Source organism: Pituophis catenifer, unplaced genomic scaffold, assembly GCF_029215685.1.
Source record: "Pituophis catenifer annectens isolate HBS135680 unplaced genomic scaffold, rPitCat1.0.hap2 SCAF_2, whole genome shotgun sequence".
Classification (NCBI taxonomy): Eukaryota; Metazoa; Chordata; class Lepidosauria; order Squamata; family Colubridae; genus Pituophis; species Pituophis catenifer.
Window position 1 is genome coordinate 261,218,432 of NW_027256882.1, and position 25,122 is coordinate 261,243,553.

General features: G+C 36.9%; 1 protein-coding gene across 1 annotated transcript in view; it reads left to right on the top strand.

Annotated features, from left to right (window-relative positions):
- ARHGEF28 (Rho guanine nucleotide exchange factor 28) overlaps positions 1-25,122 on the top strand; it is a 150,847-nt gene that overhangs the window by 22,898 nt on the left and 102,827 nt on the right. The window contains exons 2-3 of the mRNA XM_070934551.1: positions 16,634-16,775; positions 18,527-18,820. Of these exons, the coding sequence (XP_070790652.1) occupies positions 16,634-16,775; positions 18,527-18,820 (436 nt within the window). The remainder of the gene's footprint in view (positions 1-16,633; positions 16,776-18,526; positions 18,821-25,122) is intronic.

The window sequence follows — 25,122 nt, forward strand, 5'->3', positions numbered from 1 at the left end:
GAAACTTGGGTAACCATCATAATTGAAGAGTTGTTTGTGAAGTATATTTGATATTACAGTAGTCCTCAACTTATAACCATTCATTTTGGTGAGCGTTCAAAGTTATAATGGCATTGAAAAAAGTGACTTGACATTTTCAGCATCCTGGTGGTCATATGATCAAATTTTGGAAACATGGCAATTGGTTCATATGATGGTTGCAGTGTCCCAGGGTCATGTGATCACCTTTTATAACCTTCTGACAAGCAAAGTCAATGGGGAAGCTAGGTTCACTTAATAGTCATGTTACTAATTTATCAACTGCAGTGTTTCAATTAATAGCAGTGGCAAGAAAAATCATAAAATGGGGCAAAATTCACTTAACTGCTTAGCAATGGAAATTTGGGTCTCAATTGTGGTTGTCAAGGACTATCTGTATTGGGTCACTGAGTACATAGTAGCCAGGTGCTGATTGGCTATTTGCTTCCTGAGTATGAAAACAACACTATTTTTTTTGTTGATTTCAATTTGCTGATATCTAAGATGTTAAAGAATAGTGCAAAAAATAGTGCAAAAAAGAAGGAAAAACATTAAAAAAATAGAAAAGTAAAAAAAAATATAGTAAAGAAAAAATATATAAAGAGTGACTTCCCTCTTCATCACAAGTATAAACATTTTTAGTAACTTGTCACCTTCTCTTAAAATACAACAGATGATCTCTTCTTCTCATATTTCATCTCATGTTTATGAACAAAATTATTAAAGCCTCGTCATTCAGTCTTGGTCAGCAAAAGCCCATTGAGATTACCACAGATAACAATATTTATTTTAATCTTAATGAAATAAACCAAGTTTGTATTTCTTCTTTTTACTTCTAACCATATGATCTTTAATTTCTTCAAATACTGTGCTAGAACTTGATTTCTTTTCATTTTGTTTTGTCTCTTCTCACAAAATCCTTCCAAAGTTGAAGAAGCTTTTTTACATGCCAGTTATCCAGGTCAATCTTTTGTTATTTATATCCCTTTTAATTATTAGGACATGAGCCAGTTTCATTTGTATATTCAATGTAGTATCTTTGTTCTTGTACAGTAACCTGTTATTTTTACATCCACTTTCAAACCAGTCTCAGTCTTCTTGTTCAGTAGAACTTGCTCTTCTTCTTTTCGATACAATCAGTTTATAATGGCGGACATTTTCAAAATTAACTTTTTGTTCTATTGTTTATACATATCCTTCAGTACTCCAATATTAAGGGATTTTGTTCTGTTTTCTGTTAGTAAGTCAAATTTAAGTTCTCTTCTCCTTTAATTGTAATCAATAGCTCCTTGTTCCTAGTGGCATCCAACTTTCAAAGTTCCATCCTATCATGTTTTTTAAAAAAAAGAATGAAAAGCAACATTTTCCCATAGGAAAGATTCTCCTAATTAATTTCAAAATCTTATTTCAAATCCATCTGGACCTTTAGTCCATTTGTAATTTTCCAAAATCAATGCTCTAATTACCCTTTTACTGTTTATTCCAAAAATAATTTTGAAAGTTCTTGAAACTTGGATTTAAAACTTCTTTTTCTAAGGACTGAAAACAAGGCTCACCCAGTGCTTTAAAATATGTCATTGGGAAGGTTCCTAATAGCTAAATAGTTAAGAATTGGCCCTTCCCACCTGTGCTGGCAGAGGAGGCATGCTATGGGCCCTGTCAACCCTATCATTTCAGCTAATGAGGGGTCCAGGAGAAGGGCCTTCTCTGCTGTTTCACCTGCCCTCTAAAACATCTTGTCCCCCAATGTGAGGTCAGTCCCAACCTTCCTGACCTTTTGTAAGGACCTAAAGATCTGTGGGCATCACAGTGGAGATGGTTGATTCAGTAATAACAGATCCCACCTCCCTCCCTATCCTGGCCCGCCCTCCCCATCTGTAATTGGATTTTAGAAGTTGGCATTAACTTATTTGTATGTGTTGTGTGTGAAGTTACTCTGTGGTAAGATACAAACAAATAAATTTCCGAAAGTGTTTAAGAAATAAGGCTCAGTGAACCTTATGTCCATATAGGCTACATTGTGTGCATGGTTGAAATCACTTGCCTCCCAGCTACTCGACTCACAAATCAACCACAAAAACCTCAGTTCCCGTAGTCTACTGACAAGAAGCAGCTGTCTAGCATAAAAGTGGACGAAATCATAATCTCTCCTGTTTCTGGAGAGACTTTGCCAGATAGACTTCACTGTCTGCTGCCGATCCCTACCGTAGTGGTCCTTCTGGTTCATTATTAATTTTAACCCGAAGTTAAGTAAGACAATTTCTGAATAAAAGATACAGTGGTTTTAGAATTGAGATTTATAGCCCTGGCTTAAAGCTTGATGCAAAGGTAGTCTGCTATAAAACACGAGGCAGGTTTCCCGTTGGCAATCCCAGCTCATTAGCCCTCCCGAGAAACCAGACAGGAAACAAAATTTGATGAACTAATTCTACTTTATTGTAAAGCCAAATTAACAGAATCTTGCAACTCTGAACATACAAACTTCCTGCTGCCCTTTTAACTGCTTGATCCATTATGGCAGGTCTTTCCTAAGTTTCTTTCTCTGACACTTTAAGCCATTGGGAGCTCCTGTCTCTCTTGTCTTATTGTTTCCTAGGCAGCATCTCTTCCCCTCTTTCACCAAGGTCAGTCATACTAGTTGCATGAGCTGTAGTAATAGTAAGCCATCCAGAATCATTGAGTAGATGGCATAGGAATGTGTAAACAATACATAAATAGATCTGTTCTTCACTAAAAAATTGGAAGTATTCCTTAAAGTCTCCCTGTAGAAGTTCCATATTGCAGTGTATAAAAGGATAGAATATTTAAGAATTAGTATTTAATTTCATCCTGGACTGCTTTGATCAATCCTATATTCAGCTTCAGTGTGCTTCAGGGGTGAAATCCAGCAGGTTCTGACAGGTTCTGGATAACCTGGTAGCGGAAATTTTAAGTAGTTCGGAGAACCGGCAAATCCCACTTCTGGCTGGCCCTAGAGTGGGTGGGAATGGAGATTTTGCAATATCCTTCCCCCAGGAGTGAGGAGGGAATGGAGATTTTGCAGTATCCTTCCCCTGCCATGCTCACCAAACCATGCCCACCAAGCCACTCCCACAGAACCAGTAGTAAAAAAATTTGGATTTCACCACTGCAATATCCTTCCCCTGCCACACCCACCAAGCCATGCCCACAGAACCGGTAGGGAAAATTTTTGAATTTCACCCCTGATTATAATGTGATATTAACACTTCACATGATCATGATTATGTCCCTTTGTTAATGCAGCCTAGAACTGTGTTAGCTTTTTTGGCAGCTGCAGCATACTGCTGGCTCATATTTAAGTGATTATCCACTGTGACTCTGAGATCCCTCCCACAGTTACTACTATTAAGCCAGGTACCACCTATACTATACCTGTGCATTTGGGGTTTTTTTGCCTAAATGTAGAACCTTACTTTTTTCACCATTGAATTTCATTTTGTTAGATAGCATCCAATGTTCAAGTCTGTCAAGATTCTTCTGTATTTTAAGCCTATATTCTGGAATGTTAGCTATACCTGCCAGCTTCATGTTACCTGCAAATTTGATTTGATCTATCACCTCATCCAGATCATTGATGAAGATGGGTCTAAAACAGAGCCTTGGGGTACACTTCTATGTAGATGCAGTTCTATTGAGGACTGCACGTTGAGTGCGGTTGATCAGCCAGTTACAAATCCATCTGGTGGTGATGCTGTCCAACTCATATTTTTCTATCTTATCAAGTATAGGTAATCCTTGATTTATGACCACAATTGAGCCCAAATGTTCTGTTAGACATTTGTTAAATGAGTTTTGCACTATTTTATGACCTTTCTTGCCACAGTTGTTAAGTGAATCATTTCAGTTATTAAGTTAGTAACAAAGTTGTTAAGTGAATCTGACCTCTCTATTGACTTTGCTCGTCAGAAGGTGGCAAATGTTGATCACATGACCCTGGGACACTGCAACCGTCATAAATACAAATAAGTGGCCCAGCATCTGAATTTTGGGGATGCTGCAGAGGTCGTAACTGTGAAAAATGGTCATAAGTCACTTTTTTCAGTGCCGTTATAACTTTGAACGGTCACTAAATTAACTGTTGTAAGTCGAGGACTACCTGTAGTAGGTTGTGGTCTACTTTATCAAATGCCTTACTGAAGTCCAAGTAAATTAAATCCACAGCATTCCTCTGGCCTATTTTGTCACTTCGTCAAAAAATGCAGTAAGATTTGTCTGGCATGATCTGTTTTTGACAAACCCATGTTGGCTTTTGGTTAACATCAGCCAGTATATTCACATAAGATTTAGTTAGCTTTTACTGCAAAGTATGAATTTATCCTTCCTTTGAAATGATTTTAGTCATCACATCTGGGACAAATTTGGAAATGGTCTTGGTTTTTCTGGTTTTACTCAGAAAATACTTGTGAGTTTCTCAAAAGTGTATAGTACTTGAAATAGATGTTTACTTTCAATCCTTTTCTAGATCGGGTTACTGGTGCCTAGAGAGAAAGGCAAGAATACTTCTTTTAAACAATGGCCTTTTAAAGTAAGCACGCAAGGCATAGAGGTTTTGTGGAAAATAATGGTTAAAGTTCTCGTTTTGTTGTAATAAACTAGTTCAGATATAACAGGGGAAGTCAGAGAACGAAAAAGTTATGGAGAAATAAATAATATCCATGAGGATCAGTTGTAAGCAGATCCTTGCAGACGGAAGCTTTAGTCAGACTTGGTTCTCTGCCATTCATATGGCAGCTATTGAAGGAGCAGTCTGGAAATCTCTCTCAACTTTGGGTTGCTGGCTACTGAACAGCCTAACAGTAGTTGTGATTTGGATGGAAACATCTTGATCTATTTGGACCCATGTGCACAGTTTGTATTTTCCTATCATATCAAAGTGGGAAGATTGGATAATTGTGCGAGCCAAATATAGGCATTGAAGTACATCCTTGTAGCTTATAATTATTGGTAATTGCAGAATGACCAAACTGAAAGTCTGGCTGAGAAAGGATAACTGACTACAATCACTTATCTTTTATCTATAATTCAAAATATACAGAAATGTAGGTATTCTTTAATTTGATACTAAATAAAAAAACAACCAACACTTTCCAAGGCTATGTAAAAAGGAGTCATAAGTGTAGATAGAATGTAATCTACAAGCCATAGTTAAACATGAAATATTTTAATTGGGTATAGAACTATTATTCTGGATATTCAGAAATATAATGGATAGCCAATGGTTGCAATTTTGCAACCTAAAGTAAGAAGATAGATCTTGGATCTTTCTATTTTTTTTCAATATTCTTCTATAGTGAGCAGAATTGTAGGCGGGCCAAACAGATGGAAAAGGGAGGCTAGACAAAGAAAAGGATCAAAGAGCAGGTGCAAATCCCTGTGTCTGTTGAATCGCCCAGTTAATTAGGCAATGTGAAGTTATATTCTCAATTTGCAGGTTGCATTAGGGAACAAGCTAGGTAAGCAACATTGCCAGGCACTTTTGCTTGGGATCCTAGAGCTACTTTAAGTACATCCAGAATTATTTTTTAATGTGTCTATCTAGAAATTGTACTTTTTAAAAACCACTCCTTCAGTACAATTTCCTCTAAGTCCCTAAGGTAGATAGTGTGTGTATGGTATGTGTGTGTATGTGTATGTGTATGGTTGGGTGGGTTTGGGTTTGCCTGCCTTTGAGCCTGCAGTTTTGCCTCAGTTTTCTTGGTGAGGTTTTGGAAGTAGTTTGCCATTGCCTGGTTCCTAGGGCTGAGAGAGAGTGACTGGCCCAGGTCACCCAAGGCAGGACTGGAACTCAGTATCTGCTGGTTTCTAGCCTGAGGCAGTCATGTAGAAACGGAGTATTTTTTGATTAAGTCAAAAGTTTTATGAAACAAAATAGTTTCTGTCCCCCCCCCCAATAGTTTTTAAAATGATCTCTGCCCCAGTTTTAAATGCAGCTTGTGTTTAAGAGATGGGATTATTTACTAAGAATGTCTACTTTAAAATCTTTGGGATATTGGAAATAATTGTCTGTTCTTGGGATTCCAGCTCATGTTTACACCTGCATTTCATTTTTATAAAATAGTAGTATCTATATGCACACCTAAGTCTCAAAAGCTTTTCACCTAAGTCTAAGCATAGGTATGAAGAATTCAAAGAGATGTGGAAGAAAGTAGATCCAGATGCAAGGGTGTGTCAGATTTACACAGATTGAATTAATTTTCACCTCCCGGCCAGGAACAGAAAAACATGCAATTGTAATTACTAAGATCTTGATTATTATTTGGATGTAAGAAACCCACATATTTGAGTGTACTACTATAATGTCTGTAATATGAAACTAATTAAGCCAAAATAATTTTTGTCTCTTGATTTCTAATATGGCTAACCTTAGTTTTATTGCAAAAAAAAAGTCTTGAGAATTTTACTCGTTTTGCAAGAGACAAATGCCCCAAAGTGATGTGAATAGTAGGTTAAGTAATAATCAGAGCACTACTTAGCTTATTTTATTAGACTAGCAGCCCACCTGATATAACAGTCATTTTGCCATCATAGTGATACAGATGCTTTAAACACTTCTTGCAGATTTCTAGAAATAAAAATTAAAATAAGCAAGAAAATAGTTAGAGAGCACCTACCTGACCTTGACGAATATAAATCACCAGGACCTGATGGTTTACACCCCAGAGTTGTGAAGGCACCAGCAGATGTTCTCTCAGAACCATTGTACCATATCTTTCAAAAATCCTGGAACAACGGGAAATTACTCGAGGATTGGGAAAGAGCTGATGTGGTTCCTATCTTCAAAAAACAAAAACAAAAACAAAAACAAAAAACAAACAAACAACCAGACCCAGGAAACTACAGACCAATCAGCCTAACATCAATTCAGGTAGTCTTCAACTTACGACCACAATTGAGCCCAAAATTTCTGTTCCTAAATGAAACATTTGTTAAGTGAGTTTGCCCCATTTTACGGTCCTTCTTGCCACAGTTAAGTGAATCACCATAGTTCTTAAATTAATCAAACCATTTGTTAAGTGAATCTGGCTTCCCCATTGACTTTGTTTGTCAGAAGGTTGCAAAAGGGAATTATGTGAGCCTGGGACATTGCAACTCTCGTAAATATGAGTCAATTGCCAAGCACCTGAATTTTAATCACATGACCATGAGGATGCTACAACAGTCATAATTGTGAAAACTGGTCATAAGTCACTTTCTTCAGTGCCATTGTAACTTTGAACGGTCACTAAACAAATTGTTGTAAGTCGAGTGCCTAAGATGATACTGGAAAAGATAATCAAAAAACAGATCTGCGAACATCTAGAAACAAATAAAGTTATAACTAAAAGCCAGCATGAGTTTATTAAAAACAGATCACGCCAAACCAATCTTATTTCATTCTTTGACAAAGTGACTACATTAGTAGACCAGCAAAATGCTGTGGACATAGTATACTTAGACTTCAGCAAGGCATTAGACAAAGTAGACCACAACTTATTTCTTGGTAAGCTAGAAAAATGTGGGATAGACAGCATCACCACTAGATGGATTTGTAACTAGCTGACAAACCGTACTCAGTGAGTTGTCCTTAATGGTACTACATCTATATGGAGGGAAGTAAGCAGTGTGGTACCACTAGGTTCTGTCTTAGGCCCAGTACTCTTCAATATCTTTATAAACCAGTACTCATCAGTATCTTTATAAATGATTTAGATGAGGGAATAGAAGGGGGAAACTCATCAGATTTGCAGATGACACTAATCTGGCAGTAATAGCCAACACCCCAGAAGACAAACTCAGTACCCAAAAAGTTCTTAATAGACAATGGGCCCTATCCAACAACATGAAATTTAATGTGGAGAAAAGCAAAGTTTTACACTTAGGCAGGAAAAACCAAAGATACAAGTACAGATTAGGCGAAACCTGGCTCAAAAACAGTAACTCTGAGAGAGCGACCTAGTGGATGATCACTTAAGTATGAGCCAGCAGTGTGCAGCAGCTGCCAAAAAAGCTAATACAATCTCTGTTTGTATAAACAGAGGCATAAAATCAAAATCACGTGAAATAATAGTACCGCTTATAAAGCCTTAGTAAGGCCCCACCTGGAATACTGCATCCAGTTTTGGTCACCACATTACAAACGAGATGTTGAGACTTTGGAAAAAGTGCAAAGAAGAGCAGCTAAGATGATTAAAGGCCTGGAAACTAAAACATATGAAGAACAGTTGGAGGATTTGGGTTTGGCAGTCTAGAGATAAGAAGGACTAGAGGTGACATGATAGCAGTATCTCAGTGTTTGAGAAGTTGCCACAAAGAGGAGGGGGGTCAACTTATTTACCAAAGCACCTGTAGGCAGGACAAGAAACAAAGGATGGAAACTAATCAAGGAGAGAAGCAAGAAACTAAGGAGAAACTTCCTAACAGTGAGGACATTTAACCAGTGGAACAGCTGCCATCAGAAGTTGTAAATGCATCTCTATAGGTTTTTAAGAAGCAACTGGACAGTCACTTGTATGAAATGGTATAGGGTTTCCTGCTTGCGCAGGGGGTTCGACTAGAAGACCTCCAAGGCAGGGATGCTCCCGGTTCAGACTGGATCGCCCGATCCGGTAGCGATGGCGGTGGATGGTTCGGAGAACCGGTAGCAAAAATCCCTGCACATACGTGCCCAGCTGAGCCACGTGATCATTAGAGGCTGTTTTTTTTACTTTTAAAAGCATTTTTTTTTCTACAACCTCTTCGGCCAAAAAAAAATGCTTTTAAAAGTTAAAAGAAAAGCCTCTGATGATCGCGCAGCTCAGCTGGGATTGTCAGAGGCTTTTAAAAGCATTTTTTTCCCTACAAATGCTTTTAGAAGTTAAAAAAAAAAAAGTTGGCCACGCCCACCCAGTCACATTACCCCCCCCCCCCAAGCCATGCCTACAGAACCGGTAGTAACAAATTTTACATTTCACCACTGCTTCAAGGTCACTTCCAGCTCTATTCTGATGGATTGGATTCAGCTGCTATTTATCAGATAATTCTCAACTAACTCACCCATTCTCTCTTGAATATTTATGCTGGCTATCTTTTACATTCCTTCCCGCAATTTCTTACGAGGTAGAGGGAGAAAAAAGTACAAGAATTTTAAACAGTGATTTCACTATAAATAAGGCTTACATCTGAAACAGCAGCTGCTGTATTGTTCTCATAATGGCTTCAAACCTTTTGTACAGTAAACATACTTATCTGAGTTTTTGGATCCTTGTAAATCTAGTTTTGAAATTTTTGACTTGATAGTTGTGAAAGGACAACTGTGTGACAAAATGCTATAATTCCTACTGTTAGCCGACTGTTCATTTAACCTGGACTTTAATATTAATTTAAATATTAATATATTAAGAGATGAAAGACTTGCTTAAGATCATAATTAATATTTGTTAGGATATGGTTTGAGCCTAACAAGTTGTCCAGGCAATATATGTGTTCTGTGAATATATGTGTTCTTTAACATGAATATGTATTGTGTGACTTTAAAGTTTTACTGCTGATTCATTGTAATGCTGAGTCATGCTGTAATTAGATAATCACTAGTTGTAAACGTATTTACGAAAGGTACTGTAACGTATTCAGTTGATGATATGCTACCATTGTGTGTGGAGTTGCTACCATTGTGCTATCATTGTTGGATGGATCTGCTACCATCGTGGTTTGTTACCAGAGTGAACTTGTTATTCTAACCAACTACTGTTTGTATGGTAAGAAGATTTTTGTATCACTGGACTGATTTAACTGGCAAAGACTTTGATTGTTTAAAGACTATGAGATTGTTTTTTCACTATAAAGTAAACTTTTGATAAACCAGTTTGCACATCTCTTATTCATTGCTCTCAGCAACGTTTCTCTGTGTTCTACATTCTGCTGGTTGGTAACACAACAATATCCTTAACAATATTGTACATGTGTATTATGTTTCTTTCTCATTTACACTGTACCTTTAGATGGTGAAAAAGGATACCACGGAAAGCTGTTTGGAAAACATGTTGCCTAGCATTATATTAAAATAGTGGGGGCTGACTTTTATTAGTAGATTTTGCAGGTTCTTTCCATTTTCAGCTATTAGAATAATGTCTCCAGCATAGTGTAAGTTGTTGATGTTTCTTCCTCCAGTTTTATAATTACACTAATTTTCTTACAATCTAGCTTTCCTTAATACAGTATATATTCAGCATATAGGTTGAATAAATAAGGGAAGAGAATAGTTGTCTTGTTCTGTTCCTTCTGATTTAGTAATAACCAAGTGCCAATTTAATTTTATCTTCTAAGTAATAGAGGTTTTTATAAGTAGGAAATATTTCCTATCTACCTTCTATGTTGACATCTTTACTGTACAGTATTTCAGTGTATTCCTCCCATCTTTCTTTGATCTCCTTTAAATTGGTTCAGATACATCTGGAAGGCACAAAGTTGGAGAAATCTCTTTTATATGGTAACAACAACAACAACAACAACAATAATAATGTATAGTTGAAGAAGAAAAAAGGACATTGTAAGAATATCTAAAAGACAGTGAAGAAGATGCACTGAATCTAATATACTAGGAAGGCTTATTGAGAGACATATCTGGCCTATAAGAAAGATCAAATTAAGAACAGAAAAGAGATATGGCAAGTCGAACTATTAGATGGCAGTACATAAAAAATAGTAGGCAGAGCAGGTAACAACAAGACCTGACAATGGCTAAGAGCAGGAAAGCTGAAGAAAGAGACGCAGGAGCTAATTCTGGCAGAACAAGACTTAAGAACAAATTCATACAAAGACAGAATTGAGGAAATGAAGAAGTTAACATGCTCCAGGACTTTAGATTTCAAACACTGCCGCATAATATCCCAGACTAAACATTGTTGATAAGAAAGACAAAAAAAGTCTGGATAGTGGACATTGCAACACCTGGAGACAGCATAATAAATGAGAAAGAACTGGGAAAGAAAACAAAGTACAAAGATCTGCAAATAGAAATGGAATGCCTGTGGCAAAAGAAAGCAAAGGTAGTACCAATAGTAATAGGTGCCCTGGTGCAATCTCAAAACACCACTTAAATTGACAATATTGACATTGACAATTGACAATATTGGCATTGACAAAATCACTGTCAGTCAATTGCAAAAGGCAGCTTTACTCGGAACAGTTTACATCCTGCTCCGATACCTTTAACACAATGAAACATCAACATCAACATTTTTTCTTCCTTTTCGTAGGTTTTATGTGTTTTTCTTTTAGCCAGGTTTCTCCTACGTAACCAAGATTTTTCTTTCTACAGCCCTAGCTCAGTGGAGTCACATCCACTCGATTCTGGGCTTTTTTCTTCTGGCAGCCAGTACCTACCTACTGAGCTAGGGCTGTAGAAAAATCTTGGTTACGTAGGAAAAACCTGGCTAAAAGAAAACACACATAAAACCTACGAAAAGGAAGAAAATAGATATTGTACCTTTACAGGGAGGATACATGAGATGTGGGTGTGGCTTACTGATGATGGCTAACGAGCCAGAAATAGATCTATATAAGTCTCTCACTAGGCAGCATAGGGCAGTATAAGGCCTGCTGGCTGCCAGAAGAAAAAAGCCCAGAATCGAGTGGATGTGACTCCACTGAGCTAGGGCTGTAAAAAAATCTTGGTTACCTAGGAAAAACCTGGCTAAAAGAAACACACACACACACACACACACACACACACACACACGTATGTATGTATGTATGTATGTATGTATGTATTTGTATGTATGTATGTACATACATAAGTATGTATATATGTATTTCTCTTTAGCCAGGTTCTACCTACGTAAACCAAGATATTATGCAGCCCTAGTTCAGTGAAATCACAATTCACTAGTTTCTGGGCTTTTTTTCTTCTGGCAGCCAGCAGACCCTTTGCTGCCCATTGGGAGACTAAGATAGATCTATTTCGGCCTTATATCTTTATAAGGCCTTATATCCTTATATCTATGCCAAATTGTGAATCTCCTCTCCTACATTTCCAGTTATGCATTTGATCAGTGGTGGGATTCAATTTTTTTAACAACCGGTTCTTTGGGCGTGGCTTAGTTGGGGGTGTGGCTTGGTGGTCATGTGACTGGGTGGGCGTGGCTAGCTGGTCATGTGACCGTAGGCGTGGCTATCTGCATAGGGACTACAGAGAGCTGAAAAAAGTGATTTCTGACTGGTCCTCGCACTTTTGACCGGTCCTCGCACTTATGACCATCCTCACATTTATGCCCGTTGCGGCATTCTTAACAACTATGTCTCTCATTTCACAACTGCTTCTCTTCATCATGGTGACAAGATAGGGCAAAAAAGTAAAATGTGAGGACAGTCGTAAGTTCGAGGACTGGTCAAAAGTGCAAGGACCAGTCAAAAATAACTTTTTCAGCCCTCTGAGTAGTCCATATGCACAAAAGGACTACCCAGAGGGCTGAAAAAAGTGATTTCTGATTGGTCCTCACACTTTTGACCAGTCTTCGCACTTATGACTGGTCATCATTTATGCCCATTGTAGCATTCTTAACAACCATGTCACTCATTTCACAACTGCTTCTCTTCACCATGGTGACAAGATAGGGCAAAAATGTAAAATGTGAGGACAGTCGTAAGTTCGAGGATTGGTCAAAAGTGCGAGGACCGGTCAGAAATAACTTTTTCAGCCCTCTGAGTCGTCCATATGCATAAAAGGATACAGCAATAGAGAGGGATGAAGGAAGGGAAGGGAAATTAGAGTAGGAGTGAGGGTAAGAGAGGGAGGAAGAGAGGAGGAGAAGGAGAAAGGAAGAGGAAGTAGGGAGGAGAAGAAGAGAGGGAGGAAGAGAAAGTAAGAAGGAAAGAAAAGAGAGAGGTGGTAGGTTTGAGGAGAAAGATTGCTGTACAATAAAAAAGATGAAAGGGAAGAAAGCCAACCCCAAACAAATATAAAGATATTAAGATAAAGAATGAATTGTTAAACTTTAAAGAATAAAAGAGAACAAATATGAATAAATAACAATAATTAGAAACACACATACAAACATACAATGTATTTTCTTTGAACAGAGTATTTAGCCGGTTCACAAATTTAAACAGTCATTTCAATTAAATTTACAATTTCTATATTTTCTTTTTGCCATATTTATTCCTCATCTATTTTTTTTAAAAAACCAATATTACCCTTCATCCTCATCTCTAATCTTAATCAAATTCAAATTTTCCGTTCTATATTATACCATTGTCATCTATTTTTATATCCATCCTCACATTGGTTAATTATGTAATATTACAGTTTTTAATACAAATTCAACATTTTAATATAAATCAATTAGTTATATAACTACCATTTTTGTATATTAATCAATTTGAACATGAATATTCCAATTATTTCCATGCAATCCAATTTCTTACAAATCAATTAATTATATTTACCAATAATAATAAACCAAATAATTTCCCCCATATATTCCTCCAAACCACAACTTAACCATTTCTGCTTTCAACACAATATACAATTAATAGTATCTCAATTATTACAATTCCCTAGTTAAATAGAGCTTTTTTTCTTTTGTGTTTTAAAATCTTGAACTCTCCTCTTTTTCCCTAAATTTCCCATTGTTTGCACCTACCTTTTTTGGTGAGGAAAAAGAAAAGAAATCTGCCTGCCTAATTTTCCAAAGTTGCAGGAACAGCAAAGCCAACAGCCTGCTTTACTTTCAGTTTCGTTTTTCAGCATAGCTAGGGGAAAAAAAAATCTGCTCCAGCAAGCAGCAGAGCCCTGAGCAAAACAGCTGAGAGCAAATCAGCTGAGAGTCGGGAGCCGATCTAATCAAGGGCTAATTAGCCTATGCCGAAACTCCACGGGCCAATAAAATTACAAAAAAACACCGAACCATTTGTTAAATTGCTGGCTCGCCCCGCCCCTTGCCCCACCCCTCCGCACCACTATTTATTGCCAATAAATAGTGGTGGGCGAGGAGCGGGCGGTTCGGCCGAACACCCTAGAACCGGCAGAATCCCACCACTGCATTTGATTTGATACATATTTCTAGATGTGTAATGTATAAACTGGACACATACATGCTGTGTCCAGTTTATACATGCTGACTGCAAAAAAAATTTTTCTGGATGTTTAAAGAACCCTGCATAAAAATTACTATCCTGAATTTTATTTGGAATAGTTAGAATTCCAACTTGACTAAAATGGGTAATATAAACCTCATTGAAAAAAAAAAATTCTGGAAAATGCACATTTGGAAATATCTTTTCTGTAAATGAACTTCGATTTCATTTGATGAAATTATATTGTCAGCTATATGTCTGTTTTACTAGTAATATAATCTATTTTCAAAGAAAAATGGGTCCAGAGCATACTAGGACATAATATATGAAAGATTTAACCTGTTGGTATTATATAACTCCTCTTCATAATGTTTATCAGTCATCATTTCCTAAGTTTCGTCTGATTCATTATCAGTTAGTTCTTTTGTATCCTGTTCGCCCATCACACCCAGATAGCAAATAAGCAAGATTAACTTTGCATCAAAAGTAAAGCTAGACCTTGTAGAGTGATAGAGCTTTATGCTTTGATGCCAAGGTTTGTCAAGAATTATGCATTGTCCAGCATGGTACAAAAAACTGTGGCTGTACTCTTCAATAATGTTTTAATTAAAGAATACCTGGGATGACATGACTACAAGGAGTCCTGCCTACATTTGATTGATTGGCACTTGCAGAGATTAGAAAAACAATGTAATATTGGTGCCCTTGTATTGTTATCTGGAGATAAGGGGATATATAATTTGGTTTTGTGTACACTCTGAACTTAGTAATTCATACATAAAAATATATGTTCTACTTAGTGCTTACTTAACACTAGATTTGCTAGATTTGCTCTTTACTTCAACAAACAATCCTTAAGTCCTATTTAAATTAATTTACATTTAAAAAAATAGTAGGAATACATGGCATATAGTCTTAATTTCAGGTCCTCCAGAGAGTTGTTGGTGACTCTGCTTTTCAAACCATATCAAATGATATGTATGTATGTATCAGTGGTGGGTTGCTACCGGTTCGCCCCAGATCGGGCGAACTGGTAGCGGCGGTGGCAGGAGGCTCTGCCTACCCACCTGGACGCTTCTGCGCATGTGCAGAAGCATTGTGCGTGCACGCGAGAGAACTGGTAGCAACAGGTTTTGAAACCCACCCCTGGTATGTATGTATGTTAGGGTGTGATGAAATCTCTTAATGCATGCCCACTGATTTTTTTTTTTAATTTGATTTATATGCCGCCCTTCTCCGAAGACTCAGGGCGGCTTACAATGTGCTCAGCAATAGCCTTCATCCTTTTGTATATTTATACAAAGTCAGCTTATTGCCCCCACAACTGGGTCCTCAATTTACCTACCTTAGAAAGGATGGAAGGCTGAGTCAACCTTGAGCCTTGGCGAGATTCGAACCCTGCAGTAATTGCAGGCAGCTGGTCTTAATAACCAGCTTATTCATTGATTCATACACACCCATTGGCTACATACATATATCTATTAATGCATGCATGTTTTCACATGTAAGCCCAAATGTTATTTGAAGCAGTGATGAGCTTTCAGACTGGATAACGGTGGTCTAGTTTTCTTGTTTTAAAACAATAGAAAAAGGGAACACAGGCATCCAGCCCAAAGCTCATCACTGCTTCATTGATGCCAGCCATGAAAGTTTACACCATCAAAAGTTATTTGTTTGGTTTTGCCTTAGTAAATTGGATGAATCCAGCCATAGTTGAACCTGAATTCAATACATTTTCTCTTAGTATTCTTAAATGTGTTAGTAAGAAAATGTATACTCTTATGGAGGGTATTTTAGTGAAGAGGAGAGAATACCTGGCTCTGTCTATTATTGGCATTTTGCTCTGAATAGTTTTTCTCTGAAGAGTAGACTTTCAATCTAAGAGTAGACTTTCAATTGATTTGAAGGCCTTTGTGTTAAAAAAAATATTTTGAAGTATTTGTTTTTGTTATTTTGTTTGTTAACAAGTTACTACTGTCAGATGAGGACAATTTTATTGACTATTGTTAAAACTACATTATTAAAAATAACGGTAGCAACAAGTATGTAACTCTTCTTTTAAGGAAACACAGCTCCATCTACACTTCCTCCCCAAAACAGATCTGATTCTTTGTTATTGCTCTCTTGTATGTTTCATTCTTTTGAAAACTCCCTTCAGAGTTATATAATGGAGTTGTTTTTGGTTTGTTAATTTCAGTTGCTCAGAAAAAGTGTGATTTGTTTATAGTTTTGTAAATCCTGGTTTGAACTGCAAAACGTTTACCACAATCTGTTTCCAAGTACTGGGTTTCCCTGAAAATAAGACCCTGTCTTATATTTTTTGAACCCTGAAATAACCGCTTGGCCTTATTGCCATGCACTCAAAAGCCTGATTGGGCTTATTATCAGGGGATGTCTTATTTTGGGGGAAACAGGGTAAAAATTTTCCACCTCACTGATTACCGTGTGAAAACTTTAACCATGTTAAATACTGTAGAATATGCTTAGTCTGTATTGCCAGCTCGCTGTAATTAGAAATATTTCTATTATGTGATATAGCATTAACAATATGTCCACTTTCTAGGGGCAAACCATTGTATATGGAAAGTTTGACAACATTCTTCCAGAGGAGGCTGAATTTTACTTTGTTTACAAAGGATCAGTACAAAAACATGTGGTTTTTGCCAAACAAGTTACTGAAAACACTCTTGAATCTATCATTCCAGGTGAGTGGTGTAGCTTTGCTACATTGTCCATTTGTCTTCTTATTGCAGCATTTTAATCTGTTTTGGAAGGGCTATTAATTATTGAATTTTGATTAATTGTTATCACAGCGGAAGCCAAACAACAGCAAGAGAGTTTTTGTTTCTTGTGTACAATTACTGAGCTAAGATGTAAAATCTGTTTCCAGATAACCACTAAGCATAGCAATAAGTGGCAGTGAATTCCCCAAAATGTCTAACTTTTTCTTAGGAGCACTGCATTCTAAGCACATTGCTTAGTTTCTCCTTCACCAAGTCAAAGCATTATTTGTGATCCTACTTAATATATACAGTTTAAAGAATCAGGAATGAAATCCTTTTATTTACAATATATATTCCAAACTAAAGCATGACTTATAAAATTTGCTAGTTTTTACAGCTTTTTGATAGCTATTTGTTAACTATGGTTAGACAGACATAGGCAATATTTTTCCATTAACATTGATTGATTGATATGATGTGCTATTAAGTCATTCTTGATTCCTAATGATCTCACTGATAGATTTTTCTCCCAGATAATCAATCCCTAGCATTATCCAAGCTATTTTTTAATCTTCTAGTAAAGGGGGCGTAGACTAATCTGGATTCTGTGGTTATCGGTTGCCTTGATAAGTTGCTTTTCCTTCCCATTTTGAGCACTTTCCTTTCAGCACCATTATTATGTACTTAATCATGCCTCAGCAATCACAACTGAAGCCAGAATGTTGGTCATAAGTCATTGTGGTCACTAAACGAGTTGCCATGACCTGATTCTATTTTACTACTGTTTATACAACATTAAACGAATCATGTGGCTGTTAAGTAAACCATGTGGTCATTAAGCAAATCCATTCCGCTGAATGGGTGTTCTTTGCAAGAAACCAGCAAAAATGCTGGAAACTGGCAAAAAAGTTGCATATTGTCTCACATGATTGAGGAATATTGTAACTGGTCATAAAGATGAACTGATTACCAAAGCACTGGAACTGCAATCATTGATCACACTGGGGAGAGATGCAGCCATCCTATCTTTGAGAGCAGGTCATAAGTAGCTTTTTGAGGTAACTTTGAACAGTTGTTAAATGAGGACTACCTGTAATGAAGTAGCTATTGGAGAATCCTCTACCCTCGACATGCTAGTATCAAATACTGATGAGTGCAGAAGTAATTATAGTACTATTTGCATGGCCAAGCAGTCGCAACCTGGCTTGTTGTGTCACAGTGGTGATCAAATAAAGCTCATGTAATACAATCCTTTTTGTTTGTATTAGTAACAGTATCTTTGCTGATGGGGCAACTCTATGTACGCTTTAATCATAAATTCCAGAATTCACAACCAACATAATGTGGTTAGGGAATCTTCTGGCATGTTTTTCTGCCTGGACTAATTGGTGTTCTGGCTGGATATTAGTAACACTTGCATCCCAATAAAGTGGACAATGTAAATTGCATTGAATAAAAAAGAACAATGTAAATAAGGCAACTGACAACTGAAAAATATATCAACCTTTCTGTTACTTCTAATATTACTATGCATCGCCTATGTATTTTCAGTCTAGTGTATATACGTACATGGTGAATACTAGCAATTGTTTATTTTTTTTCTGCACATATAGTATATGAGAATGGAATCTGACATTAAGTCCGATTTCTCATGCTTTAAGAAATGGCAATAAAATGTATTTTTGTAAAGGCATGTATTGAGTATATAACATTTAATTGTTATACTTTTTCAGCTCATAGAGAACAAGAAGATGTTTCTGTCTTTGTGGTTATGTATGGAAAGGAAAATGAATTTGTGATTCTTGGCTCCTCATTTCTTACCTTCAAGCATGACATTGCTTGCGAATTAGCATGTTTCTTGGTGAGTCAGGTCAACTGTCTCACTCCCTCCAGTCATCACACCCTTCTCAGTCAGTTTGATTTGATTGAGAGAGATTTGCAGTCAATGGATCATGATATTATGCTGGCCATGGCCTGTGAAGAGATTCCATCTTCCTGGAACATTGTTGGGAATACTACAGAAGATGGTAAGTAATTCTCATTTAATTTATTTTTTTTTCCTTTTATAGCATGTGTGATTAGAATTAGAGCCTGTCTTTTATCCAGCAGCTTGAAATTGAATATGCGATACTCCTTCCTCTGATTTTTTCTCATCATAATAAAATTGTGAGGTAGATTGGGCATAATATCTGTACCAAAATTATCTACAATTGGGATTGGATTTGAAGCTGTGCTTCCTTGGTTCTACTATATCTTTACTGCTATATTACTCTTTTACTTCAGCTTTGCTTATTCTTTTCTCATGTATTCTGATTCTTATTGTTTTGTATATATTACCAGCATAAAGATCAAAGACAACTAGTACAACAGAAATTAAATTTAAATTGTAAAATTAAATTAGGCACCAGAAATTAAACTGAATATTCTAAACAGATTTGTGTCATATTACTGCTAATATATAAAATAGCCAAAGAGCTAGGAACATTACAAAGCAATGAGATTTTTTTTGATAGTTTTTTAAAAAAGTTGTTTCCTTAGTACATCTAATTCAGTTCATGAATAATGCTTGTCAGCAACTGATGATAATTCAAAGCCTGCTAACAAGATTAATGTGGCGCTAATATGATGTTTTCACTTTGGTTACTAGCAGATGAACATTTTTTCTGATTCAAAACTGTTATGTAATAACACGTTCTTATTTTATGAACAAAAGGAGACATCCTTTACATTGAAATGATGAAAAGAATGCTGTAGTGCAGGAATTTTCGTAACCAACAACTTATTTATTACAACTACTAATGCTTTGTCATTGATTGATTTAACCTTTATTGGGTATGATTTGTGTTTAATAACACCATCATGATGAAAAATATAGATGGTTATATTTGGATTTTGAATTCAATTGAAAACCTGGATTTCGCTCTTGCGTGGAAATTGTTTAGCAAAAGTAGATTTTATCTTATTTATATATGTTTTTAAAATTTGTATCCTGCCTTTCATTCAGAACTCAAAACAATAGACCGGTACATAGAACTTCTGTCTCCCTGTGAGGCAGGTAAGGCTGGGAGAAAGTGACTGGCCCAAAGTCAGTCAGTGATTTCCATGATTGACAGTGGAATTGTCTCAGTTTTCAGTTCTAGCCTAATGCTTTAACAGTTACAAATGTTCTTCTGGGTACTTTGAGACATGCAATTCACAAAGTAATTATGCGTAATCAGAAAGATTACACAAAGAGATCTTATATATGACTTTCTGAAGTTTGACTTTAAGTTTCATGCCAAGACATTTCTCAAAGCTGGGTTTCTTCTAAAGTGATCGCTGCTAGTGAAATTGGGCTAAGAAAGCACTTCCATTCTCATAAGGGTACATAATTGTGTCTGGTGCCTGCCTTTGTAAGAAAGTAAAATCCAGTTTATTTAGTTCCAGTTAATTTTTTTCCTCCTAAAGAGTTTCATACAAGACATAATTATATTAGGATTATAAAACATTTATTGTTACACAGTATGATGTGATGAATAATATGGCTCTTCACCTCCCCATCTTCCCAAACTGCAAGACCATGTTACAATGCTTTCTTTCAATTGGTTTGCAAATCATCTCCAGGAATGCTATGAGATGAAACTGGCAGAAATCTGGAGAAATTCTTAATTAGTTTTGTGATAAACATTAATAAAGGCCAAAGGCAGAAAAACCCTTTCCCAATGGGTTCCCTTCATATATATTAGACTGCTACTTTTATGTTCTTCAGCTCGCATGATCTGTGCAGGCTGTGGAGTTGTTGAATGCTGAAATTCAAGCATCTCAGGACCATCGCAGATGCTCTAGAGTTTTGGTAGTCTTAACATTAAAAAGTGCAATTTAAGTAACTCAACTCCTTCTTAGCTAATCTCAAATTACTTATGTTTTCTTTTCTTAGGGTTGCCTCTATCAGCTCAGTCGTAAAGTACTTCACATTACAAGTTTTGCCTTAAAGTTAAGGCATGTTATACTTTTCATTCTCTTCTGTCTTGCAACTAAGCCTGAGCAATCATGTGGGCCTATGAAACATAGGGATTCACTGATGGATTCCTTAATGCCATGGTGCTTCAGACATCTGGCTGGTTAGGAAAGTGTGCTGTGCTAGATACCCATGTACTATTTTGATAAGAAATATTTACCATATAAAGAGCAAAACTAAGATTATGATTCCTTTCATTCCTTTTGGGCAGTCAATCCAAGGTGTGTACAGGAAACAAGTAATTCAGAGAAACAAAATTCAGTATGCTTGTGGGAAAAAGCTGCTGCCACTTACTCTGCATACACTAAATGTAGGAAAAACAATATTAGTAAATCAATGTGAAGAAGTAGCCTTTACAGCAGAATGTTATAATTTCACTAGTATTTTGAGATGGGTAGCAAACAAAGTTACTAAATAAATAGGAAGGATTTATGTTTCTTGGTAGATCAGGATTTTTTAGATGAACTGTAAGTGAGCTTAGTTATAGCTGGATTCTTCCTGCCATAGGAGCAGGTAAGCAAGTCACTTAAAAAATTCAACTGTGATCTAAATTGGGATCCCTAAAATTTCTATCCCAATTAAGAATAAGATTTGGATAGAGTCATAAAGGCCACCTACGGATTTAGATCTTATTATAGGCAGATCACAAAAGAAAGCCCCACAATCCACTTACTGGCTCCTATTGAAAGTGCTAAGCAGGAAAAAAAAACTTGCTTTGTTTGCATCTGCTAATTTTTTTTTTATTTTTTACTTTGAAAAATTTAAAGCTATTGGGAAAAAGAACCCCCACCTCCCAAACATCATGGAAGAAATCAATGGCAAATCTAACTCTGTATTGGTTCCCAAAAAAAACTACATGCCCATTAAATCATCAGAAGTCAAACCTGACCTAAAAAAAAGACTTTTTCCCTTGGTGCCAATTCCCCTACCCATCAGGCAGTTGCACACTGATTGCTGTTATTATCAATCATTCAAGTTATCCTTGCTTTTTGCAGATGTGATTTACCTAACATTGGTAATATTTGTTACAATTGGTAGTATTGTGAAAATCATGCTATATTTGGTTCTGGATTCCCCAAAATTCAAAAACCAATGAAAAACAAAATGTGTATCCGCTAAAGAATGAATTTTAAGACTTGCTTCCAGCAGAGGTGCTTCCCCCCCTTCTTGTGAGATAAGCCTGCTAATGGTAGAGAGGGAATGAATGATTGCCAGGAGTGAGAACAAAGAGCAGCTGAGACCATGGCATTCTATCTGGCCTTGGTGAAAGTCCTAATGGCAGAAGCGTTGGCACAATTAATGATGGGCCTTTCTGAGCCCCTGTGCCTTTGGCAGATCCTTCATGTTGACCCTGCCAACATCAGATGGCTCTATGTTAAGCTTATTTGGCTGAACTGCAACTACTTAGCAATTCAATTCAATTAAGTTCAATTAACCCTTCAATTTCAGATATTGAATAATGCTTTCTAGGAATTATTATATTATGAAATTTGATTTTTACCAAGCTTTAACGTTTGTTAGCATTAATTCTAGACTCTAATGAAAACTGCAAGAAGGAAACTTATTTAACTTTCTTTCAGAAATTGGAATTATTTCCTTTTTTTATTAATGCAGGCTAAAGTTTTCCTCAAAGTGGATTAATAGTTACTTATTGCCCAATATATTTGTCATAGGATTGTTTTTCTGTACTGAACATTATATTAGTTCTAGGTTGTTTTAATGTTAACAAAACCTTGAGTCCCGTTTTTCCATAGCACTGCACTGCTTATCAAATGAAACACAAACAAGACTACCATTGGGCTGCATTTAGCACATTGTGTTGCGTTCTTAAACACTCTGATAAGAACAGTTGTCTGGGTGATGTGAAAATCAGTACAAGAATACAGTCCAACTATAAATAGCACTATCACTGAAAACAAAACAAAAGAAACAATAACAACAAACAGAAGCAGCAGAGCCAGTATAGTCTTGTGGTTGGGGTCTTGGATTTAGGAGGCCTAATCTCTCCTAAACCAATGAAGTCACCACTGGGTGATTTAGGCACATCACTTTTCAGCCTAAATAACCTAGTAGTGGTCAGTGTGAAGAAAACTGCTGTGTGTGTTTATTTGTCTGTTTGTGTGTGTATGTGTGTGTGTCTGTCTGTCTTGGTATGTTGTTTTGAATTCCTGGAGGAAAGATGACAATTGTATCTGACAAGCAAACAAGTAAAAATGTAAAGTTGCACACAGGCAGGAAAAAACACTTAACAGTAAAAGAGGGGCAAATTTGTGATTAAATTTGTGATTGTATTAAAGGTTTTGATTGTATTAAAATTATTTTTAAATGCTTAGGAGAATAAAAAGGCATTCACAGGACACAAGAAAGTCTACAAAGAAAGTCTACAAAGGTCCCCAACCTTTGTGGCTTGGCAGCCAGGCTGGGGGTGGGGAGAGGGGAACTGGGCCATGTGACGGCCAGGTCAATGCACACACACTCCAGCCATCAACTCACGTGATCCAATTCCTAATAGGCCATGACCCAGTAAGTAAGGGGTTGGGAACTCTGGTCTACAGTAGTGGTGTCTGATAAGTATTGTGAGAGCATTCAGTGATTAGAAGTCATCCTGAAAATCATACAGTGCTTTGTCAGTTAGGAAAAGAGAAAATTGCCTTGTAATGACTGATCTTGCTGTATCAAACTCAGTATTGTCAAAGGTCTGCAATGGCTCTCAAGTGTTCAAGTGGCATTTTTTTCTCTTTTCAGAGAAAAGTGTTTTGCTTGAAAGATATCTGTTCTACTGTTGAGTACGTATGATATTGCAGTTATGTATTGTTTTCTGCCACCGTTTAATTTTTGTGGTTGATTGTTATATGTGGCCTTATATTCTTTTTAGAATATATTTTTTAAACTTTAAATACAGATTTAGAGAGGAAGTAATCTGCCTATGTTCAAAACTAAGACATTTGAATCTTATAGTCATTCATCACAGTAGTGGGTTTCAATTTCGGCCGCTACCGGTTCGCTTGGCGTGTGTGTGCTTGCGTGTGATGCTTTTGCGCATGCACAGAAGCTTCTGTGCATGCGCAGAGACATCCGGGTGGGTGGGCGGAGCCTCCTGCTGCTGCCGCTACTGGTTCGCCTGATCCAGGGCGAACTGGTAGCAACCCACCACTGGTTCATCACACCTCAGTTCTAGATGATAGCTTCACTAAGGACTATGCTTCAATAGTGCCTGCAATTTAAGGCTATTGATGAGCTTCCTTTAACTTAAATTACTTTGAGACACTTAGTAGCAAAAAAACATGCATTTATTGAAAGACGTGGACACACTATTATGGTGTGAGTCATCAGTTTTATGTTTTCTTCTGTCAGCATGAATACACTTTCATTGTACGTGTGCCATAACACTTGTTCTTAGATGTTTTTCTCCCCTTGCAGTTCAGTTTGTTTTAAATAAATCAGCAAAAGATAAATGGTACTTGAATCTTATCACAAACTTTTCAAAATATGGGTTGTGTGCCAGCATGCACAATTGTGGTTTGATTCATAGTAAAAGCATATGCAGAACTTGTTTGCTAAGAACGAAAAAGAAAGTTGGTGGCAGTTAGCAGGGTGTGATGAGTTTTCAAGCACAACCTTGGCTTTGCAGAGTTGCTCAAGGTAGGAAATTATCTGCAGTATTAGAATCTTCAGCTGATTTTCAGAGGAAAAAAAAAGATATTGGGTTTGAAAGAGTGGTGGGTTGCTCCTGGTTCGCACCGGTTCGCAAGAACAGATAGTAAAAATTTGTAGTAGTTTGGAGAACCAGTAATAACATTGGCTGGCCACACCCCCGAACCGGTCCCTACCCTGGTCTCCGCTCACTTATCCCACCCACCTCATCAGAGGCGCTTTTTTTTTACTTTTAAAAGCATTTTTTCTACAATCTCTTCAGCCGAAAGAATGCTTTTAAAAGTTAAAAAAAGCCTCTGATGATCGCGCAGCTGAGTTGGGATCGTCAGAGGTTTTTAAAAGCATTTTTTCTACAGCCTCTTCAGTAGAAGAGGTTGTAGAAAAAAAATGCCTTTAAAAGCCTCTGGCAATCCCAGCTGAGTTGCCTGATCGTCAGAGGCTTTTAAGAGCATTTTTTTTCTGCAACCTCTTAAGGTTGTAGAAAAAATGCTTTTAAAAGTTAAAAAAAAAAGTTGGCCACACCCACCCAGTCACATTACCGCCCACCAAGCCATGCCCACAAAATAAGCCACGCCGACAGAACCGGTAGTAAAAAAATTTAGAACCCACCCCTGGTTTGAAAGCTTGTCAACACATTAAAAGTTTAAAAGAAGATTAAACCTGAGACAACTGAAAGCT